Below are 18,748 nucleotides of genomic sequence, written 5' to 3'. Positions count from 1 at the left end.
AAACATTCCTAATGGAGTTATCCTGGGAGGCAGCAGAACCAGGTGCCCCCTCCCTTTCCCCCTGTTGTGGGTTGAATTGGGTCCCCCATGAAAAGATATGTTGGTCTTCCAACCCAGGTACCTCAGAATGGAACTTTATTTGGAACTAGATTAACTGTAGAGGAGATTAGTTAATCTGAGGTCATTAGGTTCAGCCCTAGTCCAGTATGGCCTTATGAAAAGGGGAAATTTGGACATATGCATGCACAGAGGGGAGGAAGGCAAGATCAGAGTGCTGTGTGTACAAGCCAGGGAACACCAGAGATCACCAGCAAACCCCCAGGAGCTGGGGCAGAGGTCCAGATCACCAGCAGACCCCCAGAAGCTGGGGCAGAGGTCCAGATCACCAGCAGACCCCCAGGAGCTGAGGCAGAGGTCCAGATCACCAGCAGACCCCCAGGAGCTGGGGCAGAGGTCCAGATCACCAGCAGACCCCCAGGAGCTGGGACAGAGGTCCAGATCACCAGCAGACCCCCAGGAGCTGGGGCAGAGGTCCAGAACAGAGCCTTCCTCATGGCCTCGGAGGGAAGCAACTCAGCCCACACCTTGATTGGGCTTCTGGCCTCCAGCACCTTGAGGAACTCTAAGTTTCTCCTGGTTAGGCCACTCCGCCTGCTGGAGTTTGTTAATGGCAGCCTGGGAAATGAGTACACCCCCCAACCCCTTTCCCTACAGGGAGCATCCGTGTCACCACCAGTCACTCTGAAAATAGGCAGCTCTGGTTGGGGAAACAAGGGGTGAGCAGCTGGCTGAGAGTGCTGAAGCCCTGGCCTCTGCATGGGGGCCCTGCCCGGTGCAATCAGAATGGTGAGGTCGTTCATTTTCTCGCTGCAAAATGAGGCTAAACAACAGCTCTCCAGAGGTGCGATGGGGCAGGTTCAAGGGACCAGCTGCACAAGAGGCCCAGTGGGAGCCTGGCACACAGGGCGTGCAAACAAAGCGACTCTCATACTCCCCTCTCCGGCTTTACATCACAACCCACACTCTAGTTATAGCTCCTGAGGCCATCCCCTGGGTCCCACCCACGGTCCCACACCAGCCTTGGGGGGTGGCAGCATTACTTGGTTAACTGTGGACTTGAACCACATCCTCAGTGTGGTCATTTATTCAAATGCTTTGCCTGGGAGCCTGTGTGGGCCTGGATCCAGAGGGAGGCATAAAGTCTGTCTGCAGAGCTTTGCTTCCCTTTCAGCAGCTCTCGGTGGCCTGAGCCTGCTGGGCAGCTGGAGCCATCTTTGTGAATAGGCACACCCAGCCCTCTCTGCCTGGCCGACAATGCTCTCCAAGTTCCCCTTTTGCCTCAGGATAAAGTCTGCAGCCTTCCTTGTAGGGCCCGGCCTGGTCCTCACACCTTAGCCATAGGCCTCTTCCTTCCACCCCCACCCCACACCAGCCCCAGGCCCTCTACACGCAGACCTCAGCGGACACCGCCCTATCATCTCTCCTCTCTTGAACACCCCAGCATGCCTTTATTTATGCTTGCTAGCGAGTCCAGCCCCACTGTGTCCACCTAAAAACCCTGTCGATTGTGAGACTCACGTGAAACGTCAGCCAGTGAAGGGTCTGAGCATGGGAAGAACCAAAGGGGCGTTTAGATGGAGGGAAGGTGAGCTAAGCTGTCTGCACTGGAGTATCTGGCTCCATCTCAGCTAAGGATAACCTGCTAAGAGCTGCCATCTGTCAATGGCCCTGGGTATCTGATCCCACAAGAAACCCACGTGGAGAAGGAAGACGTAACTGGGGTGGGGGGACCCAGTCAGTCATTTCTGGGCCTTGGAGCCAGAAATCCCATCTTTGAGGTCAAGGACAGGCAGGGGGCTGGACTTAGTCCCCACGCTCAGTGGAAAATGCCTCCCACACCTCCCGCCTGGCAATTTCCAAGTCGCCCTTCAAGTGTTGCCTGCAACAGATAGCTAGTTGTCCCCCAAGATGTATGATTTCATTTGTATACAATTGTAGAGTGATGGCCCAGTCACGTGGTTAGCCAGCTAAGCTTCCCAGCCTCCGTTCACCTAGGTGGAGTCACATGACTAAATTCTGGTCCATGGGACGCAAGCAGAGGTAAAATGCCATTTCCATGCCATGTTGCCATGGAGAAGTAGCATGGTGACCCACTTCTTTTTTGCCTTTCCTCCTCCCTCCTGGCCAGAGCGCAGCAGGATGGTGGGGACAGGAGCTGCGTGTGGGGACGGAGAGGACAGAGCCACAGGCTAGAAGGAGCCTCAGCAGAGCTACCGTATCAGCTTGCGCTTGTGTGAGAGCAGAAAGGAGCCTCTGCTCTTTCAAGGCCTCTGCTGTTGCAGGTCAGTGCGGGAGCCAGCCGAGTGAGGCGGCTGAGCGCCAGTTCTCCTTGGGTTCAGCCCCAAGCACCCACACTTCCTGGGGGTATGACCTCACCAAGTCACTTAATGTGTCTGTAACTCAGGTTATTCAACTAGAAAATGTGAGTAGTAAAAATACCCACCACTGGCTATGATGAGAAACAAATTAGTGAATTCCACGTGGAGTGTTTGATGCACATAGCTTGCATGTGTGAGCTGTAACCATTACTGCAGCTGAACCTAGAGTCTGTGTGGAACACAGGTCCACCTTAAATCCCAGCTCTCTCCAGGATGGCCCTGAGCAGGCCCGTGTTGAGCTACTTCCCAGAGCCCCACCCAAGACCTTTGCTGGGCTGAGCTGAACAGCAACCAGTGTTCCTCATAGAATTAATTACAAGGGAGAGGTTAGATAAATGTTTTGTCCACTGAATAGTACTTGTGGACCAAGGAGTGTTTGTTTTTTTTTGTTTTTTTTTGAGACAGAGTCTCAGTCTGTCACCCAGGCTGGAGTGCAATGGTGCAGTCTCGGCTCACTGCAACCTCCACCTCCTGGGTTCAAGCGATTCTCCTGCCTCAGCCTCCCAAGTAGCTGGGATTACAGGCACCCACCACCACGCCCGGCTGATTTTTGTATTTTTAGTAGAGAAGGGGTTACACTATGTTGGCCAGGTTGGTCTTGAACTCCTGACCTGGTGATCAGCCTGCCTTGGCCTCCCAAAGTGCTGGGATTACAGATGTGATCCACCACGCCTGCCCAGGAATGTAGTTTTTAAAAATAAATGTGACTCCTTAAGGTGGCCACTCTTTATACGTAAATGACGGGAAGAAGGGTGTCTTCTTCATTATCGACTTCCTGTATTAAATTGTGTGAAATAATCTCCTGTGGGTTGATTTGTATAGACTTCATTCATATATTTTTTCCTGATAACGAAACAAAAGAAGAAAAAAAAGTCAGCAAATATGTGTACTCCCTAAGTATTCTTTGTTTTTTTGAAAAGGCACACAAACTTTTTATTAGTGTTATCCCCAAAATACAGAATACATTTCCCACCTAATGAGCTCAAAAAAATGACCCATCTCAACTGCTGCTCACTTTATAATTACACTGCAATTAGATTAGGGACTTACGGACAGTAACATTTGGGGACATATTGAAATGAAACCTCCATGGGTGTGACTGGATGCTCTGTTCACCCCATTTGATTTGTCAGATCATTCTTTTATTTTTTTTTAGAGACAAGGTCTCATGCTATCAGTCAGGCTGGAGTGCAGTGGTGCAATCATGGCTCACTGCAGCCTCCAGCTCCTGGGCTCGAGCGATCCCCTGCCTCAGCTTCCCCAGTAGCTGGGATTTAAACCGTGTGCCATCAGGCCTGGCTTTTCAGATCATTCTTAATGCTCCTTTTAAGCCCTCAACAGAAGTGATGATAACAGATGGACCCACCAGCAACCAGACATCAAATTGGAGAAATTATTCCCAGGTCCCTCCTGACTTTAAGCCAACAGTTTGATAAATAAGTAGATATATACTGTGTTTTTCAGTAGCAAGTTCACCTATTTACTCGAATTTGACATTTTCCTGTAGCTGGAACTCTCAACTCTTGGGGTCCTGTCTATAAGTAAGAGACTCCAGGCTTTTTTTGGGCAGGTCAGGAGCCCCTCTCTCTGCCTGGAAAGCCGTTCCTGAGTAGGCAGTGCCATCCTCCTCCTGGGTCTCAGCCATGAAGCCTCCTCCAAGAAGCCTTCCTGACTCCCCCAGCAGACTCACTGCTCTTCCCTGGGGCTTTCCGGTGCCCTCCATCTACGCACCCCATGTGGACAGCAGTGACCTGTGGCCCATGGGTCTGTCAACCTGAGTCAGCCCGCCTGAGGTCCCCAGTGCCCAGATGAGGACCACCCAGGGTGGGGTGTTTCCCCTCCTGCCCCCTCCTTGTCCTTGACCTTCATAGACCTGCGGTCCCTCCGCCGAGTCCCCGACCTGGCCCTGGTCCCACCCAGCACTCACTGCAAACGCTGCTCCTTGGCCAGGCTGAGGTTGCTGCTGTCCAGAGCCCTGCGCAAGTCACGCTGCTGCCGCTGCTGCTGCCGCTCAAACAGCAGGGTGGCTCGAGCCCCCTGAATCCACCGACGGTCCCAATCCAGGTCTCGCTGGCGCTCTTCTTCCTGGAGCCTCTGGAAGGAAGAGATGACTCACCATCACCTTTCCGCAGGTCCAAAGAGCCCCAGGGGATTGTCTAGGAGGCCTGGCCTCTCATTCTAGAGATGAGGAAACCGAGGCTCAGAGGAGGGGCAGGTAGGTGACCTATGTCATGCAGGAAGCCAGAGGAGAGCCCCAGTCTGCCCTCATTCCATGTGGCCCAGCTGCCCTCCCCCGTCAGGAGGTGCTGGCCGTCCTCCTTCTCCTGAAGGCGCAGCAGGGACTCAATTCCTAGAGCGGCCTCCACTCCCAGCTCCCAGGGTAAAGGACCTTCATTCCTACAGTGGCCTCCACTCCCGACTCCTGGGGGGACCTCCATTCCTACAGCGGCCTCCACTCCTGGCTCCTGGGGGCAGGGCTCCCAGGTACAGGCTGGGCCAGGGTCTTCCTCCTCAGGTCCTTAGGGGGCTCCCTGGCTGGGTCAGCACCACCTCCATGAGCCATGGCCTGCTGCCCCACAGCTGAACGCAGATCATTTGGGCAGCTTCCAGAACATGCAGACACCACAGCCTCACTCGTGACAAGAAGGTCATGGTCTTAGAGGGGCACCCCGACCCCTGAGTTGCTATGTTTCAGCTCATTTCTCACTGCCCTCCAGACTGCTCTGTGAAAACCCCAGAGCCCTGGAAGAGGAAGCTGGATTTATGTGAAGGGAGGGGCACTTTTCCACGTGTCATCAGCTTTGTTGGGGCTGAAGATGAGTCCCCTTTGCCCACTTTTGCCAGTTTTAGGGCAGAGCTTCCTCCCACCGAATGAGCAAGGAAGTGTCCGGTGCATGGCACATGAACCTGGGTGGCCCCATCCTGGGACTGAAGGCAGGCTGGCAGTCTTTGCCACCCACTAGGCAAGTCACCTGGCTCCCACGAACCTCAGTGTCCCCTGCTGTAAAGGCAGGCTGCTCTCAGGAGCCTGGGGTCATCACACAAGCTGGTCGGTTGCAAACAGGGAACGGCACGAGACACACTAACTTGGGCTAAGAGCAAAGCAGAAAGCCCAGCTGTTCGCCGCGAGATCCCAGCTTTCCCAGTTATCGCCAATCACAGAAAAGGTGATGGAAGCAGTATTTCTGAGTGGGGAGGTTTCATGTGTTTTGCCCCCTTTGTGCTTTTCTGTCTTCTTTTTTTTCTGAGACAGGGTCTCACTCTGTCGCCAGGCTGGAGTGCAGTGGTGCAATCTCGGCTTACTGCAACCTCTGCCTCCTGGGTTCAAGCAATTCTCCTGCCTCAGCCTCCTGGGTAGCTGGGATTACAGGTGTGTACCACCACACCTAGCTAATTTTTGTGTGTATGTTTTTAGTAGAGATGGAGTTTCACTATGTTGACCAGGATGGTCTCGATCTCCTGACCTTGTGATCCACCTGCCTCGGCCTCCCAAAGTGCTGGGATTACAGGCGTGAGCCAGGCGTACCTGGCTGTCTTAATTTTCTATAAAAAATGAAAACTAGACAACCATGCTGCTTTCAGAATGGCTGGCCGACCATCTGTGCCAGACAGTCCAGGCAGAGCTGCAGTCCTGAAGCACAGAGCAGGGCTTCCCCGATTCCAGCCTTGGTTCTCTTTCCACCTGGGACTACTTCCTAAGCCTCACGCCTCCTGCCTACCCAGGTCCAGGCCCCACTGCAGCCTCTCCCACACACGTGCACCTCTGGCTGGCAGGGAAGCAGGTGCCCCACCCACTCCTCATGCCCTGGTCCACGCCACCGCCACTGTCCCTTGTCCTCCCCGGACCCACCAAATGAGAAGCTAACACCAACAATGACATCTGCCACCCAGCCTGGCCTTTCCTATCCACCTTTGCAGGTTTGAGACCCTCTCCAGATCTCTCCTGCCAGGATTCTCAGTGGTTTCAGCACACGCAGAGATGGCCCTCTCCTGTCCCCACTGCTCAGCTCTCCCGCCTCCTCTTCAAAGACCTAGTCCCGGTTTCACCTTCTCACCCTCTGGGCACACCCTACCAGTAGTTCTCAAACTTGAGTGGGCATCAGAATCCCCTAGGGGCTTTCGAAACCACAGACTGTGGGCCCCACCTGGCCAATGCTGCGGGCTGGAGACCCTCCCTTTGGGACCCTCCACCCTTCCCTTGTCATTACCAGTAACGCTGCCCCGACAGTCTCACTGCTGTGACCTGCCTCTTCCACTCTCTCTCCAAGACCCTGACTCCGATGACTATGCGCCCCCTGAATTGTGACCTGCAGCCCGCTGGCTGCCACTTTTCCATTCTCTCTCTGGCCCCCTGGTTTGTCTCATGGCAGACGCTCCCAGGCCGATTCCTTCGGCCCCGAGCCCTTCACTTGGTCAGGCAGGCAGTGACCATGATGAATCTGGCTAAGCATGGGTAGGAACACCCAAAAATGCTCTCTTGGGGTCACTTCAAGGTCATGACTATGATCCCCCCCCCCGCAGTGGGCCCTGGGCACTGTCCGACCATCCTGTCCCCTTCCTCCAGGCTGTTCCCTTTCTGGCTCTTCTAGGTGACCATTTAGCACTAACTCCCCCTCCCTCAGTTCTACTTCTAAAAGGTAGAAAATTTTTAACTTCTAAAAGGTAGAAAATGCACTGTCACTTCAGTGGTCCTGAGCCACAGCTCTCAGTACAAATCAATTCCAGGTCTAATTTCTGTTCTGATCCTGCTGGTCAATTTCACTAGAAAAGAGAGGCTCCGGAAAGAGAGGCTCCCCAAACTCCCACCCTGATGCTCCTTCCCATGGCTCCCATGATGGCTCTCTGAGCTCCCAGGCCACACCAAGCCCTCAATAGCACGCCAAGTCCCTTGCTCACCTGCAGTCCAGCGACATGGCTCCAGCAAGTCTCTCCTCTGGCATCAGTTTCCCCCTCAACTGTATCACAAGTATGGTGTTATTTATATAATCAAAACAAACAGACAGAAGCTTGCCCTTCACGCCATGGCCCCGACCAGCTACCGCTCCATTTTTCTGCACCCTTTACAGCAAACGCTTGTAAATGTTGTCTACATTTGCCATCTCCATTTCTTTCCTGCCTGCTCTCTTGAGCCCATTAGGCTGTTGGCCCCACTCCTCTCCAAACATGCTCCTTCCTGACAGGGTCCCCGGTGGCTACCATGGTGCCAGATCCAGCGTTTAGCCCACAGCCTGGCAGCAGTGTCTGACCCAGGGGTTCCCCTCTCCTTCCCTCCCAAACACCTTTCCTCACTTGGCCTCCAGGAAACCACGGCTTGCGTCCGTTCACCTCCCTGGTGGCCCCTTCTCAGGCCCCTTTGCTCTTTATAAATGGTGGTGGTGAGAAGGGGGACCCCAGAGGGGAGCAGGACTCAGTCCTCAGCTTTAAATACTCTCTGTAGGGCCAGGCGCAGTGGCTCACACCTGTAATCCCAGCACTTTAGGAGGCTGATATGGGCAGATCACTTGAGACCAGGAGTAGAGATATCTACAAAAAATACAAACATTAGCTGGGCGTGGTGGTGCATGCCTGTAATCCCAGCTTCCCAGGAGGCTGAGGCAGGAGAATTACTTGAACCTGGGAGGCAGAGGTTGCACCACTGCACTCCAGCCTGGGTGATACAGTGAGACTCTGTCTCAAAATGCATATATACATACTCTCTGTAGACTCACATTTATGCCTCCGGTCCAGACCTTGTTCTGAGCCCTATGTTACATATCCAGCTGGGCTTTAATTGGAGGTTGTGGTAGAAAATACCACTTTTCTCCCAGTAGCCATTTTTCATTCTTCCTTAGTAAAAGAATCACCAGCACGTCACTGCCTGGAATAAATGTGACGTTTCCCTGCCTTCTTTAGAGTTAGAGGCAACTTTGTGACTAAGTGCTGCCTGGTGAAATGTAAGTGAAAATCTCCATGCCTCCTTCCTGGTAGCTGGACTATGCATGTGATGGCTGGTGCTCAAGCAGCCATCCTGCACTAAGAAGTGACAGCCAGGAGACAAGGATAGCAGGATATTGGTCAGTGACCACAGAGCTGCGATATCAGTCCTGGACTGTTTTCCTGAGGATTTAGACTACACGCAAAAGACTATTTTAAGACGCTGTTATTTGCGTTTTTCTGCCACATTCAAGCAAATCTAATCCTAATAGATACAGATATCTAATGAACTTTGCATACTTAATGTATCTAAAATTGTAATTTTGATTTCCACCCCACCAACCTGCTCCTCCCACTATCTTCCCCATCTCTGGAAATGCCAATTCTACCCCTCTAGTTGCTCAGGCCACAAGGCCTGGAATCATCTCTAACTCCTCCCTTTCACACGCCCCCACCCAATCCTTCATCCAGTCCTGTAGACTCTACCTTCAAAATACATCCAGAATCTGACCCTTTCCCAGCACCCCCACTGCCAGTGCTGTGGTCCCGGCCAACATGGCCTCTCACTGTGAGCACTGCAAAGGCCTTCCTGGAGGTCTCCTTCCTTCCTCCTCAGCCCCTAGCATCCACCCTCAACACAGGGGGATCAGGCTGGGGATCCTGTTCCACCTAAGTGAGATCTTGTCACTCCTCTGTCCAAAACCCTCCAGAGTTCCCTGTCTCAGTCACAGAAGAAGCCAAAGTCCTCTCCAGTAGCCTTCCAGCAGGACCTCGACCCTCTGCCTCTGAGGCCTTGGCACCTGCCCCTCCCTCACTCCACTCCAGGCACCAGGCTCTTCCAGGCACCAGGCTCCTTGCTCTTCTCCCAGCAGGTCTGACAGGGTCCTGCCTCAAGGCCTTTGCCCTTGCAGCTCCCCGTGCCTGGCGCAGTTTTCCCAGGTCCACACATGGCTCCCTTCTTGCCTGCTTTTGGGTCTCTGCTTCAACATGTACCCAGTCTACTGTCCTCTTTCTTGGCACTCCTACTCCTGATGCCACATCATACGGGTGTGAGATTATCTGGCCCGTCTCCCCCAACTAGAAGGGAAACTCCTTGAGGCCAGCTCCTAGGGCAGAGCCCAAGTCCTGCTACAAGGAGATTTGTGCCTGGAAGGCAGCAGGAGCATAGGGGCCGGCTCTGCGGGCTCTGGGAAAAGGGGAGGGGCAGTCACCAGCTTCTCCTGGACTTGCTGCTTCTGAACCAGGCGGATCTGCTCCAGCTGCTCCTGGGTCATGCCCTTCCAGCGGTCGGGGACCACGCGGTGGGGCCCGAAGGAGCTGGCTGCCTGCTGCGGGTTCTCAGAGAGCAGGTCCCCATGCAGCAGGTTGGTGATCTCGGCCAAGTTGTCCTCTTGTTCTTGGGTTTTCTCTTGCTTTTTCCTTTCTGCTGACTCAATGGCCTAAGCAGGTGAAGATATGAAAGAAGATGGTCTGAGTGACCCCAGGGATCTTCTGATACCCAGGCCAGCAAATCTCACTGGGGGCCCTCAAGGGAAGGATATGCTAAGGGCAGCAGGAGCCGGGTGGAGGGGAGACTTGTCAGGTACAGATGTGGGAGGGTCCCGGAACCTCTGCCTGAGCACTGCTGGGCGGGTGGGCTGGATTCAGGGGATCACCCCCTGCCGGGTGTGTGCATAAGAACTCTAGGTCTTGCACCAGCTTGCCAAGGCAGGGAGCTCCCTCCCTGGGTTAGGCCACCACCCAGCGTCGGCCTGGCCCCACCCAGGGCAGGGCTCTGTGCCCCTGGCAACCCTTGGACATTGGTGGGCTGCAAACAACACCCGACAGAGTGATTCACAACAGTGATGACTTCTCAAAGGTAGAAAATGCACTGTCACCTCAGTCGTTCTACATGCTGCAATCCTCAGTACAAATCAATTCCAGGTCTAATTTCTGTTCCATTCCCTGGGAGGTCCCTGGCTGTGTGACCTGCACAAGTCAACCTCCCCTCTCGGGGCTGCAGTCCTTTCTCTGTGAAGTCAGGAGATGGCGCAGGAGACATGCACTTGGGTTAACAGTTGTCCTCAGTAACACATGGACAGGGCAGTTTGCAAGGGGCCAGCATTCCACAGGTGCTCACCAGAGGCCAGCTTCGTTGAGTCACGCAGCACAGGCTTTGCAACTGGACGGGCCCAAGTTCAAATACTGGACTTGCCACTGAGCATTCCCTAAGAAAGACAGCTCATCCTTTCAAACCTCTTTTTCTTTTTTTTTTTTGAGACAGAGTCTCACTGTGTCGCCTGGGCTGGAGTACAGCGGTGTGATCTCTGCTCACTGCAACCTCCACCTCCTAGATTCTCCTGCCTCAGCCTCCCAAGTAGCTGGGATTACAGACGCCCGCCACCACACCCAGCTAATGTTTTGTATTTTTAGCAGAGATGGGGTTTCACCATGCTGGCCTGGATGGTCTTGAACTCCTGACCTCCCGATTCACCCACCTCAGCCTCCCAAAGTGCTGGGATTACAGGTGTGAGGCAATGCACTGGCCTCTTTTTTTTTTTTTTTGAGACGGAGTTTCGCTCTTGTTACCCAGGCTGGAGTGCAATGGCACGATCTCGGCTCACCGCAACCTCCGCCTCCTCGGTTCAGGCAATTCTCCTGCCTCAGCCTCCTGAGTAGCTGGGATTACAGGCACGCACCACCATGCCCAGCTAATTTTTTGTATTAGTAGAGATGGGGTTTCACCATGTTGACCAGGATGGTCTTGATCTCTTGACCTCGTGATCCACCCGCCTCGGCCTCCCAAAGTGCTGGGATTACAGGCTTGAGCCACCGTGCCCGGCCTTTTTTTTTTTTTTTTTAAAGACAGGGTCTTACTCCATTGCCCAGGCTGGAGTGCAATGGTGCACTCAACTCACTGCAGCCTCAACCTCTCAGGCTCAAGTGTTTCTCCTACCTCAGTCTCCCAAATAGCTAAGACTACAGGGGTGTGCCACCACACCCAGCTAATTTAAACTAAAGTTTTTAGAGATAGAGTCCCACTATATTGCCCAGTCTAGTCTTGAACTCCTGAGCTCAAATGATCCTCCCGCCTCAGCTTCCCAAAGTGTTGAGATTACATACATGAGCCATGGTGCCTGGGCCTGAGCCTGTTTCTTTGTCGGTTAAGTTGGATTAATCACGCCTCTTTGGTAGGGCTGCTAAACATAGTGACTACTAAGAGCAGCTAACTGTTGCTGGGATTTTAAATAAAATAATGGCCAACCAGGTAGATGACCTGAGGTCAGGAGTTCGAGAATAGCCTGACCAACATGGTGAAACCCTGTCTCTACTAAAAATACAAAAAAAAAAAAGTCAGGCATGATGGCATGCCCCTGTAATCCCAGCTTCTCAGGAGACTGAGGCAGGAGAATCACTTGAACTCAGGAAGCAGAGGTTGCAGTGAGCTGAGATCACACCACTGCACTCCGGCCTGGGCAACAGAGTGAGAGTTAGTCTCAAAGTAATAATAACAATATTGTTTTAATATTAATAATATTGTTTTAATAATAATATTGACCTTTGCAGCTCACTGGGTGGTGAGCTCGGACATCTGGTGTCTTGCTTTGCCCTTCGGTCCTCCCCAGCACCCGCAGTTTGCTCTCCTCATTCCTCTCCTCCGTGTTGAAAACCCACATTCTCTGGTGTCTGGTCCAGCCTCTCTGGGATTTTTGACTGCCCGCCCCCACCAGCAGAACAGTTTAGAGTTTGTATCTCCAAAATATTTAGTTCACAGTGTGGCACTACTATACTTTAATTATAGCATATGCTCTGTAATGACACATGAACATGGAACTCAAAAGCGACGAGGTTAAAAACAAACATGAGGCCGGGCTCTGCTATTCTCCTCTCCAACGGATCGTGACCCATGTGGTCTTTAGGGACCACAGTTGTAGTTGACAAGAGAATCTGATCAATCTGGCCAAGTCCTCACCCACTGAAAACAGAATTGCATTTGAAAAGAAAACCTTGTTGGGAGAAGGAGGGGAAGGGGTTGAGCTCTAATTTCCATAAGTAAAAGAATCCCAGCTCTTTGTGAGGCTGAGGCGAAAGGTCGGAGCACTTGAGCTCAGGAGTTTGAGACCACCCTGGGCAACATGGCAAAACGCTGTCTCTACAAAAAAATACAAAAATTAGCTGGGCATGGTGGCACGTGCCTGTAGTCCCAGCTACTCGGATGGCTGAGGTGGGGGATCACCTGAGCCTGAGAGGTTGAGGCTGCAGTGAGGCATGATCACGCCACTACACTCCAGCCTGGGTGATGAAGTGAGACCATGCTTCAAAAACAAAAAACAAAGAAACAGAGAAGGATCTACTTCAGCAACTTCAGCATCAGGTTGGAGGGGAGGGCAGTGTGTGGGAGGAGGTGGGCCAGAGTTCAGAGGAGGCGGGAGCTTTCAGAAGACCCTACTGTCCGAGCTCATCACAATAGTCTCCCTCCCTGCCATGAGTGAGCATCCATGTAGGTGTTCTCGGTAAAGGGGAGCTCGGAGAAGGGAAGAACTGAAGACAGCAGCAGGCGTGGCAGCAGAGCTAGGCAGTAACAGTTTAGTGGATGTCACCATACTCACGTTACAAAAGAAACTGAGGTGTGGAAAGCGGAGCTGACATGTTACAGAAGAAACTCAGGTGTGGAAAGGGGAGTTGGGCAGGTTTCCCTCTAAGATTCAGAGAGAAGGGACAGGACTGGGTCTCATCCGTCTCTGTAATCAATCAGGCAGCCCGTCAGGGGCTCCGTCAGGGCTGGTGATGTGGCCAGGGGAGTGGGCTGAGACTGGGATTCCCGGGGAGGCAGGAGAGTCTCAGGAAGCTGCAGTGGATTCATCCTCCCCTCCAGTGGCGGAGCCTGGGGTATCGGGATACCTATACCTGGCTCTTGTTGAACTCTTTCACAGATGCACAAACTGCCTTTCGGGTGGCGCTTTCCAGCTCCTGTAGGTGACTGGCCGTCTCATCAAACTGCAGCCTGGTCTCCGTGTAGAAGGCCTCTGAAAGCAGGCGAGATGCAATCAGACCCACCTGGCCACAGGAGCGCCTTCTCCCTGCCATGTGGCCATTCGTGCCTTTGCCTCCTACCACGTCCTTAGCCATGAGCATGAGGCAGGTACAATAATGACAGGACCTGCTGAGTGCTGGTGATCACTACTATGCTGGGGTCCTGGGACAGGCTGGTGGTGTGTCCCCTGCTGTCCTGCTCTATGTGGACGCAGCTACATCCTTACAGTGGGCAAGAGATACTCTACAGCCCCAGAAATGACGTTCGAGACCTACAGGACAAAAGAAGTGGGTTGAGAGCAGGTGCAGAGGTTTTGGGGTGGGAAAGGATTCAGCAGAATCCAGAAGTGAAAGAGGAAGAAACTAGGCAGGATTCTAGGAGGAAGGGGAGCCAGATGACAGATATTGTACAGGGGCAGGAGGACTTGCTCAGGCCAATGAGGAAGAGAAAGAGGAATAGCTGAAGGAGTCAAGGTAGAAGGCCCAAACAGCAAAATGCGAAGATTTGGAGTCAAACAGAGCAGGCTCACATCCCAGCCCAACACTTCCTAGCTCTGTGAACCTCAACTATGACTTAACCTCTCTGAGCCTGTGTCTCGACCTATGAAGCAGGACACACCTACCTTGCAGAACTACTATGTTTAAAAAAAAAGTCATCAATCAGAAGTTTCTTCATTCAAGTATTTGTGCCCTGTGAGTCTCCACCATATCCACAAAAACAAAGACCAAATTCTTTCATCTTGAATTTCTGGCCTCTGCACTGTCAGCCTCATATTTCACCCTTCAGTTGTCCATTCAACCATTTAACATAGAGCCATTGAGAGCCTAGCATGGGGGTCCCACTTTGCTGGGAACATGGTACATAATGGCAAGTAAGACAGGGCTTTTCCTGCCTTCCTGGAACTTGCTGCCCTCAACCAACACATGAACCCAGAATAAATGTATTAATACCAACTGTAGCCGTGACATGGAGAAAGGACAGAGAAACCGACAGGGGAGATGCTGGGGGCTCCTGGCTGAGGCAGCTGAGGTGTGTGGGGGGAAGGGATTACTCTTCTGGGAGCAAATGAGGCTTGAGACCTGCAGGACAAACAAAGTGGGTTGGGAGCAGGTACAGAGGTTCTGGGGTGGGAAAGGATTCAGCGGAATCCAGAAGTGAAACAGGAAGATGGCAGGAACATAGCAAGTGGAGGGGGAGGAGTCAAAAGCAGAGGGGGTGGGCAGAGGTGCAGCGTGCAGAGCCTATGGTCTGCGGGAGGATTCTGCATCTCTCTCCATGTTCATGGGAAGCCATTAGTGGGCTTGAAGCTGGGATCAAGGGGGTAGGGTGATGCTGTCCAAACCCCACACTGTTTTGTTGTTGTTGTTGTTTTTGACATGAGTTTCGCTCTTGTTGCCCAGGCTGGAGTGCAATGGCACAGTGTTCTGAAAGCTGAATTGCATGTGGATTTTGAGGAGGAGGAGATGATTGAATGTGTCTTGTGCTGATGACAGGTCAAGATGAAGATCAAAAACCGACCTTGATGGCTGGGTGCAGGCCATCAAGTCTGTCAAGCTTGTAATCCCAGCACTTTGGGAAGCCAAGGCGGGTGGATCACGAGGTCAAGAGATCGAGACCATCCCGGCCAACATGGTGAAACCCCATGTCTACTAAAAACACAAAAAAGAGCTGAGCGTGGTGGTGTATGCCTGCAGTCCCAGCTACTCCAGAGGCTGACGCTGGAGAATCACTTGAACCTGGGAGGCATGGCTGCAATGAGCTGAGATTGCATCCTTGCACTCCAGCCTGGCAACAGAGCAAGACTCCGCCTCAAAAAAAACAAAAAACAAAAAACCAACCTTGGATTGGGCGACATGGAGGTTACTGGTGGGATTGGCCAGGGCAGTTCCAGTGGAACAGGGAGGGGCATAAATCTGGTAGGAGTAGGTTCAGAGAGAATGGGAGAAGATTATCTGGGGAGACATCACTAGTGGGGAGTAGAGTGGGGAAAGAAGAGGCTGGGAGGAGGATGAGCTGAGCAAGGAGACTGCACACTAACAAGCAGAGAGGAGGGGCTCAAGAAGATGGAGTGTGTTCCTCCCTGTACCTGCTCCTTGTTTCGGCTTCCTCATAGCTCCTGACTATTTCATCACCTGCTGACACACCCCAAGAGAGCGGGGATGTTGTCATCTTCATTACTGGGTCTTCCTGGCACAGAAGTGGCTGGGAGGATCAGTGCTGCCTGGGTACATGCATGAAGAGGAGCTGGGAGAACAGAATGCTGCTGACCTCAGTGAATGCAGGACGTATTGGGCTCTCTGCAGTTCCTTCAATCAGAGGCAATTTTGTGCCTTGGAGCATTTGCCTAAGAGGTTCCCTGGGCTTGGGGAGGCCTGGTGAGGACAAATGACCACCATGCCTGCAACTACACTCCCTAAGTTCCCTGTAGGAACTTTTTTGTTCTTTTGAGACAGAGTTTTGCTTTTATTGCCCAGGCTGGAGTACAATGGTACAATCTCGGTTCATTGCAAACTCTGCCTCCTGATTCAAGCGAGTCTCCTGCCTCAGCCTCCCAAATAGCTGGGATCACAGGCATGGGCTACCAGGCCTGGCTAATTTTTTATTTTTAGTAGAGATGGGGTTTCTCCATGTTGGTCAGGCTGGTCTTGAACTCCCGACCTCAGGTGATCTGTCTGCCTCGGCCTCCCAAAGTGCTGAGATTACAGGCATGAGCCACTGTGCCCATCCCCTATAGGAACTTCCACCACAGCACCCAAGAGACTTGGGAAGACCTGCATCTTTCCCATTCATCTTCCCAGCAGGCTGTGAGGGCAGGGGCCGATTCTGAGTTACCTTTGCACGCCAGCATCCCACTGGGACCTGACACGGAAAGTGTTTCCCATTTGACTGAGGGGTGATTGGAGATGTTTCACTCCTGGAGGGGAGGCTCTGACTTTTCTTTCCCCACAGGGCCAAAGAAGCACGTGGCTGTGCACATTAGGACTTTTAAAAAAAGGGCTGGGCGCGGTGGCTCATGCCTGTAATCCTAGCACTTTGGGAGGCCGAGGCGGGTGGATCACGAGGTCAAGAGATCGAGACCATCCTGGTCAACATGGTGAAACCCCATCTCTACTAAAAATACAAAAAATTAGCTGGGCATGGTGGTGCGTGCCTGTAATCCCAGCTACTCAGGAGGCTGAGGCAGGAGAATTGCCTGAACCCAGGAGGCGGAGGTTGCGGTGAGCAGAGATCACGCCATTGCACTCCAGCCTGGGTAACAAGAGCGAAACTCCGTCTCAATAAATTTAAAAAAACAAAACAAAACAAAAAAACAAAAAAAAAAACACACAAAAACTGTAGGGTTGCTTAAAAAAAAAACACACACACGGAAACTGTAGGGTTGCTAAAAAACAAAACAAAACGACCCAGAAAAAACTGTAGGGTTGGTTTGTTGAAGAGAGCATGGAGACCGGTTGGTCCCTCCTGTTTCATTACCTGCGTGTTTCTGTTCAGCCCGGGCATTCTTCCATTCCCTCTGCTGCTGCAAGGACCATTCTCTGTTTTGTTCTTCTTGGAATTTCTTCCTCTCATGGAAGTTTAAATCCTCTCCCATGAATTTCTGCATTCCTGATATCGTATTCCGAATATCATTATCTGACTGCCGGGCTGGAAGATCTTTCTTAAGGGCTAGGGGGTCAGACAGATCAAATTCACGGCGAGTTTCTGGCTTCTGAAAGCTCTGTTGGAAGTCACTGAGAGCCCTACAGAGATTTTTCTGATCCCTCTTTTTCCGGTTTTCCAATATGCACACTATTTTGTCATTTTGCCTCATTTCAGCAGCTGGAAGAGATATAGCGTATCCATAAGCTTAGGATTCAGAGGAAAAAATAAATTTAAATATTCTATCTATTCTATTCTAATTTTGAGACGAGTCTCGCACTGTCCCCCAGGCTGGAGTGCAGTGGCACAATCTCGGCTCACTGCAACTTCAGCCTCTTGGGTTCAAGCAATTCCCCTGCCTCAGTCTCCCAAGTAGCTGGGATTATTGGCACCTGCCACCACGCCTGGCTAATTTATTAATCTTGAATAATAGTATTCAGGGTACTTGAATACTGTGATTTGAATCATGTCTATCTGTGAGTCAGCTTGAGGGTGTGAGCCCGGGCTTATGTGTTGTCTGGTATAAACAGCTGTTCTCCATAAAGGGTCTTAAACTTTTGGGCAGAGAAAGAGTGTGTGTGTCTTTCTGTGTTTAAGGCTTTTCCAACCCAGTTTTTTAAGAAAGAAGAAGAAAATATACATTTATCCTTAAAAATCTACTTCCTGTAATCCACATCCAAATTCAATAGCTGTTTTTCTTTTAAGAGAAGAATCAGTGCATTAAGTTAACTGAGCACAAGAAACTGTGAAATTTAAAAGGAGGAAGAGTATGAACATGACAACTTTTTGTGTATGTGAAGAAAGGAGGGCTGGGCACAGTGGCTCATGCCTGTAGTTCCAGCACTTTGGGAGAATGACATGGGAGGATCACTTGAATTCAGGAGTTCCAGACCAGGCTAGGCAACATAGTGAGACCCCCATCTCTATTTAAAAAAAAAAAAAAAAAAAAAAAGGAGCGGATAAGACTGGAGTCTAAAGGCACACAACCCTAAACCAATAGATAAGCATTCAGAAAATGCTCACCGAAGGTTTCATGTCTAGCTTTTTCAGTAGCTTCTTTTATCTTCTGGTCATGAACTTGAATATCCCAGGCTTCAGTGTCTCCCTATAAATGGAAAAACGGGACACGGATTAGAGTCAGATAATGTTATTCAGTGGATAACGATCCTACTTATTAGTAGTAGTATTTATAACTGCTGGTGACTCCAGGAGAGGTCGAGAGGGAGCATTATTGAGGGTGCTAAGGTCTCCCCCCTTTAGCAAGTTTAGTGCATCTAATTCTTCCTCCCCTCAGCCTACTTCTCTCCTGCAAAACCTCGTGCCTCTGCAGCCTCCTGGCTCAGATGTTTCATCCTAGAACTCATCTCCTTTCCCGCTCCACGCCGCCCCTCGCCCGCATCCGCCCTCTAACCCCGTCCCGGCTCCTGCCCTTTCACCCCAATGATCCTGTTCCTGGCGTTGAAGACCCGCTTCTGCCTGCACAGCTCCGCGTGCCTCCTCCTGGCCAGGCTGGCGTCCTGCTGCAAGTCCCTGGGCAGCGCCACCGCCATGGTTTGGGAACCCACGGAAAGCCTAAGGGGGTTTTTAGAAGACGCAGAATCAGGAGAAAAGACGACGAAAATAAGCAAGGTGCAGCGCAGGGTTGGTTGGCTCCCTAGGTCTGGCCGGGGAAAGACAAGCCTGCAGCACCGCTTTCCGTCGGGGGGGGTCGAAGCAACGCCGCTCAGGTGCAGGCGCTCGCGCT

At 51.9% G+C, this 18,748-nt stretch overlaps 1 protein-coding gene across 2 annotated transcripts; it reads right to left on the bottom strand.

Moving 5' to 3' along the window:
- Window positions 1-3,014: 3,014 nt before the first annotated feature.
- Window positions 3,015-18,740, bottom strand: RIBC2 (RIB43A domain with coiled-coils 2). Of its 2 annotated transcripts, XM_012449463.3 has the most exons (7): window positions 18,441-18,740; window positions 18,028-18,109; window positions 16,840-17,184; window positions 13,239-13,357; window positions 9,563-9,790; window positions 4,366-4,532; window positions 3,015-3,281 (listed from the first exon to the last, which is right to left on the bottom strand). In XM_012449463.3, the coding sequence occupies exons 1-7, from the start codon at window positions 18,552-18,554 to the stop codon at window positions 3,203-3,205; spliced, it is 1,134 nt and encodes a 377-aa protein (XP_012304886.1). In that variant the 5' UTR covers window positions 18,555-18,740; the 3' UTR covers window positions 3,015-3,202. The 2 variants fall into 2 exon arrangements, with proteins under 2 accessions (XP_012304886.1, XP_064224423.1); XM_064368353.1 differs by lacking the exons at window positions 3,015-3,281; window positions 4,366-4,532 and adding an exon at window positions 6,314-7,393 and having other exon boundaries at window positions 18,441-18,635.
- Window positions 18,741-18,748: the final 8 nt, after the last annotated feature.

The sequence above is a fragment of the Aotus nancymaae genome, unplaced genomic scaffold, assembly GCF_030222135.1.
Source record: "Aotus nancymaae isolate 86718 unplaced genomic scaffold, 86718_ANA_hifiasm-v0.15.2.pri h1tg000076l, whole genome shotgun sequence".
Taxonomy (NCBI): Eukaryota; Metazoa; Chordata; class Mammalia; order Primates; family Aotidae; genus Aotus; species Aotus nancymaae.
Note: the sequence above shows the minus strand (reverse complement) of the source record. Positions and strands in the feature narration are given on the sequence as shown.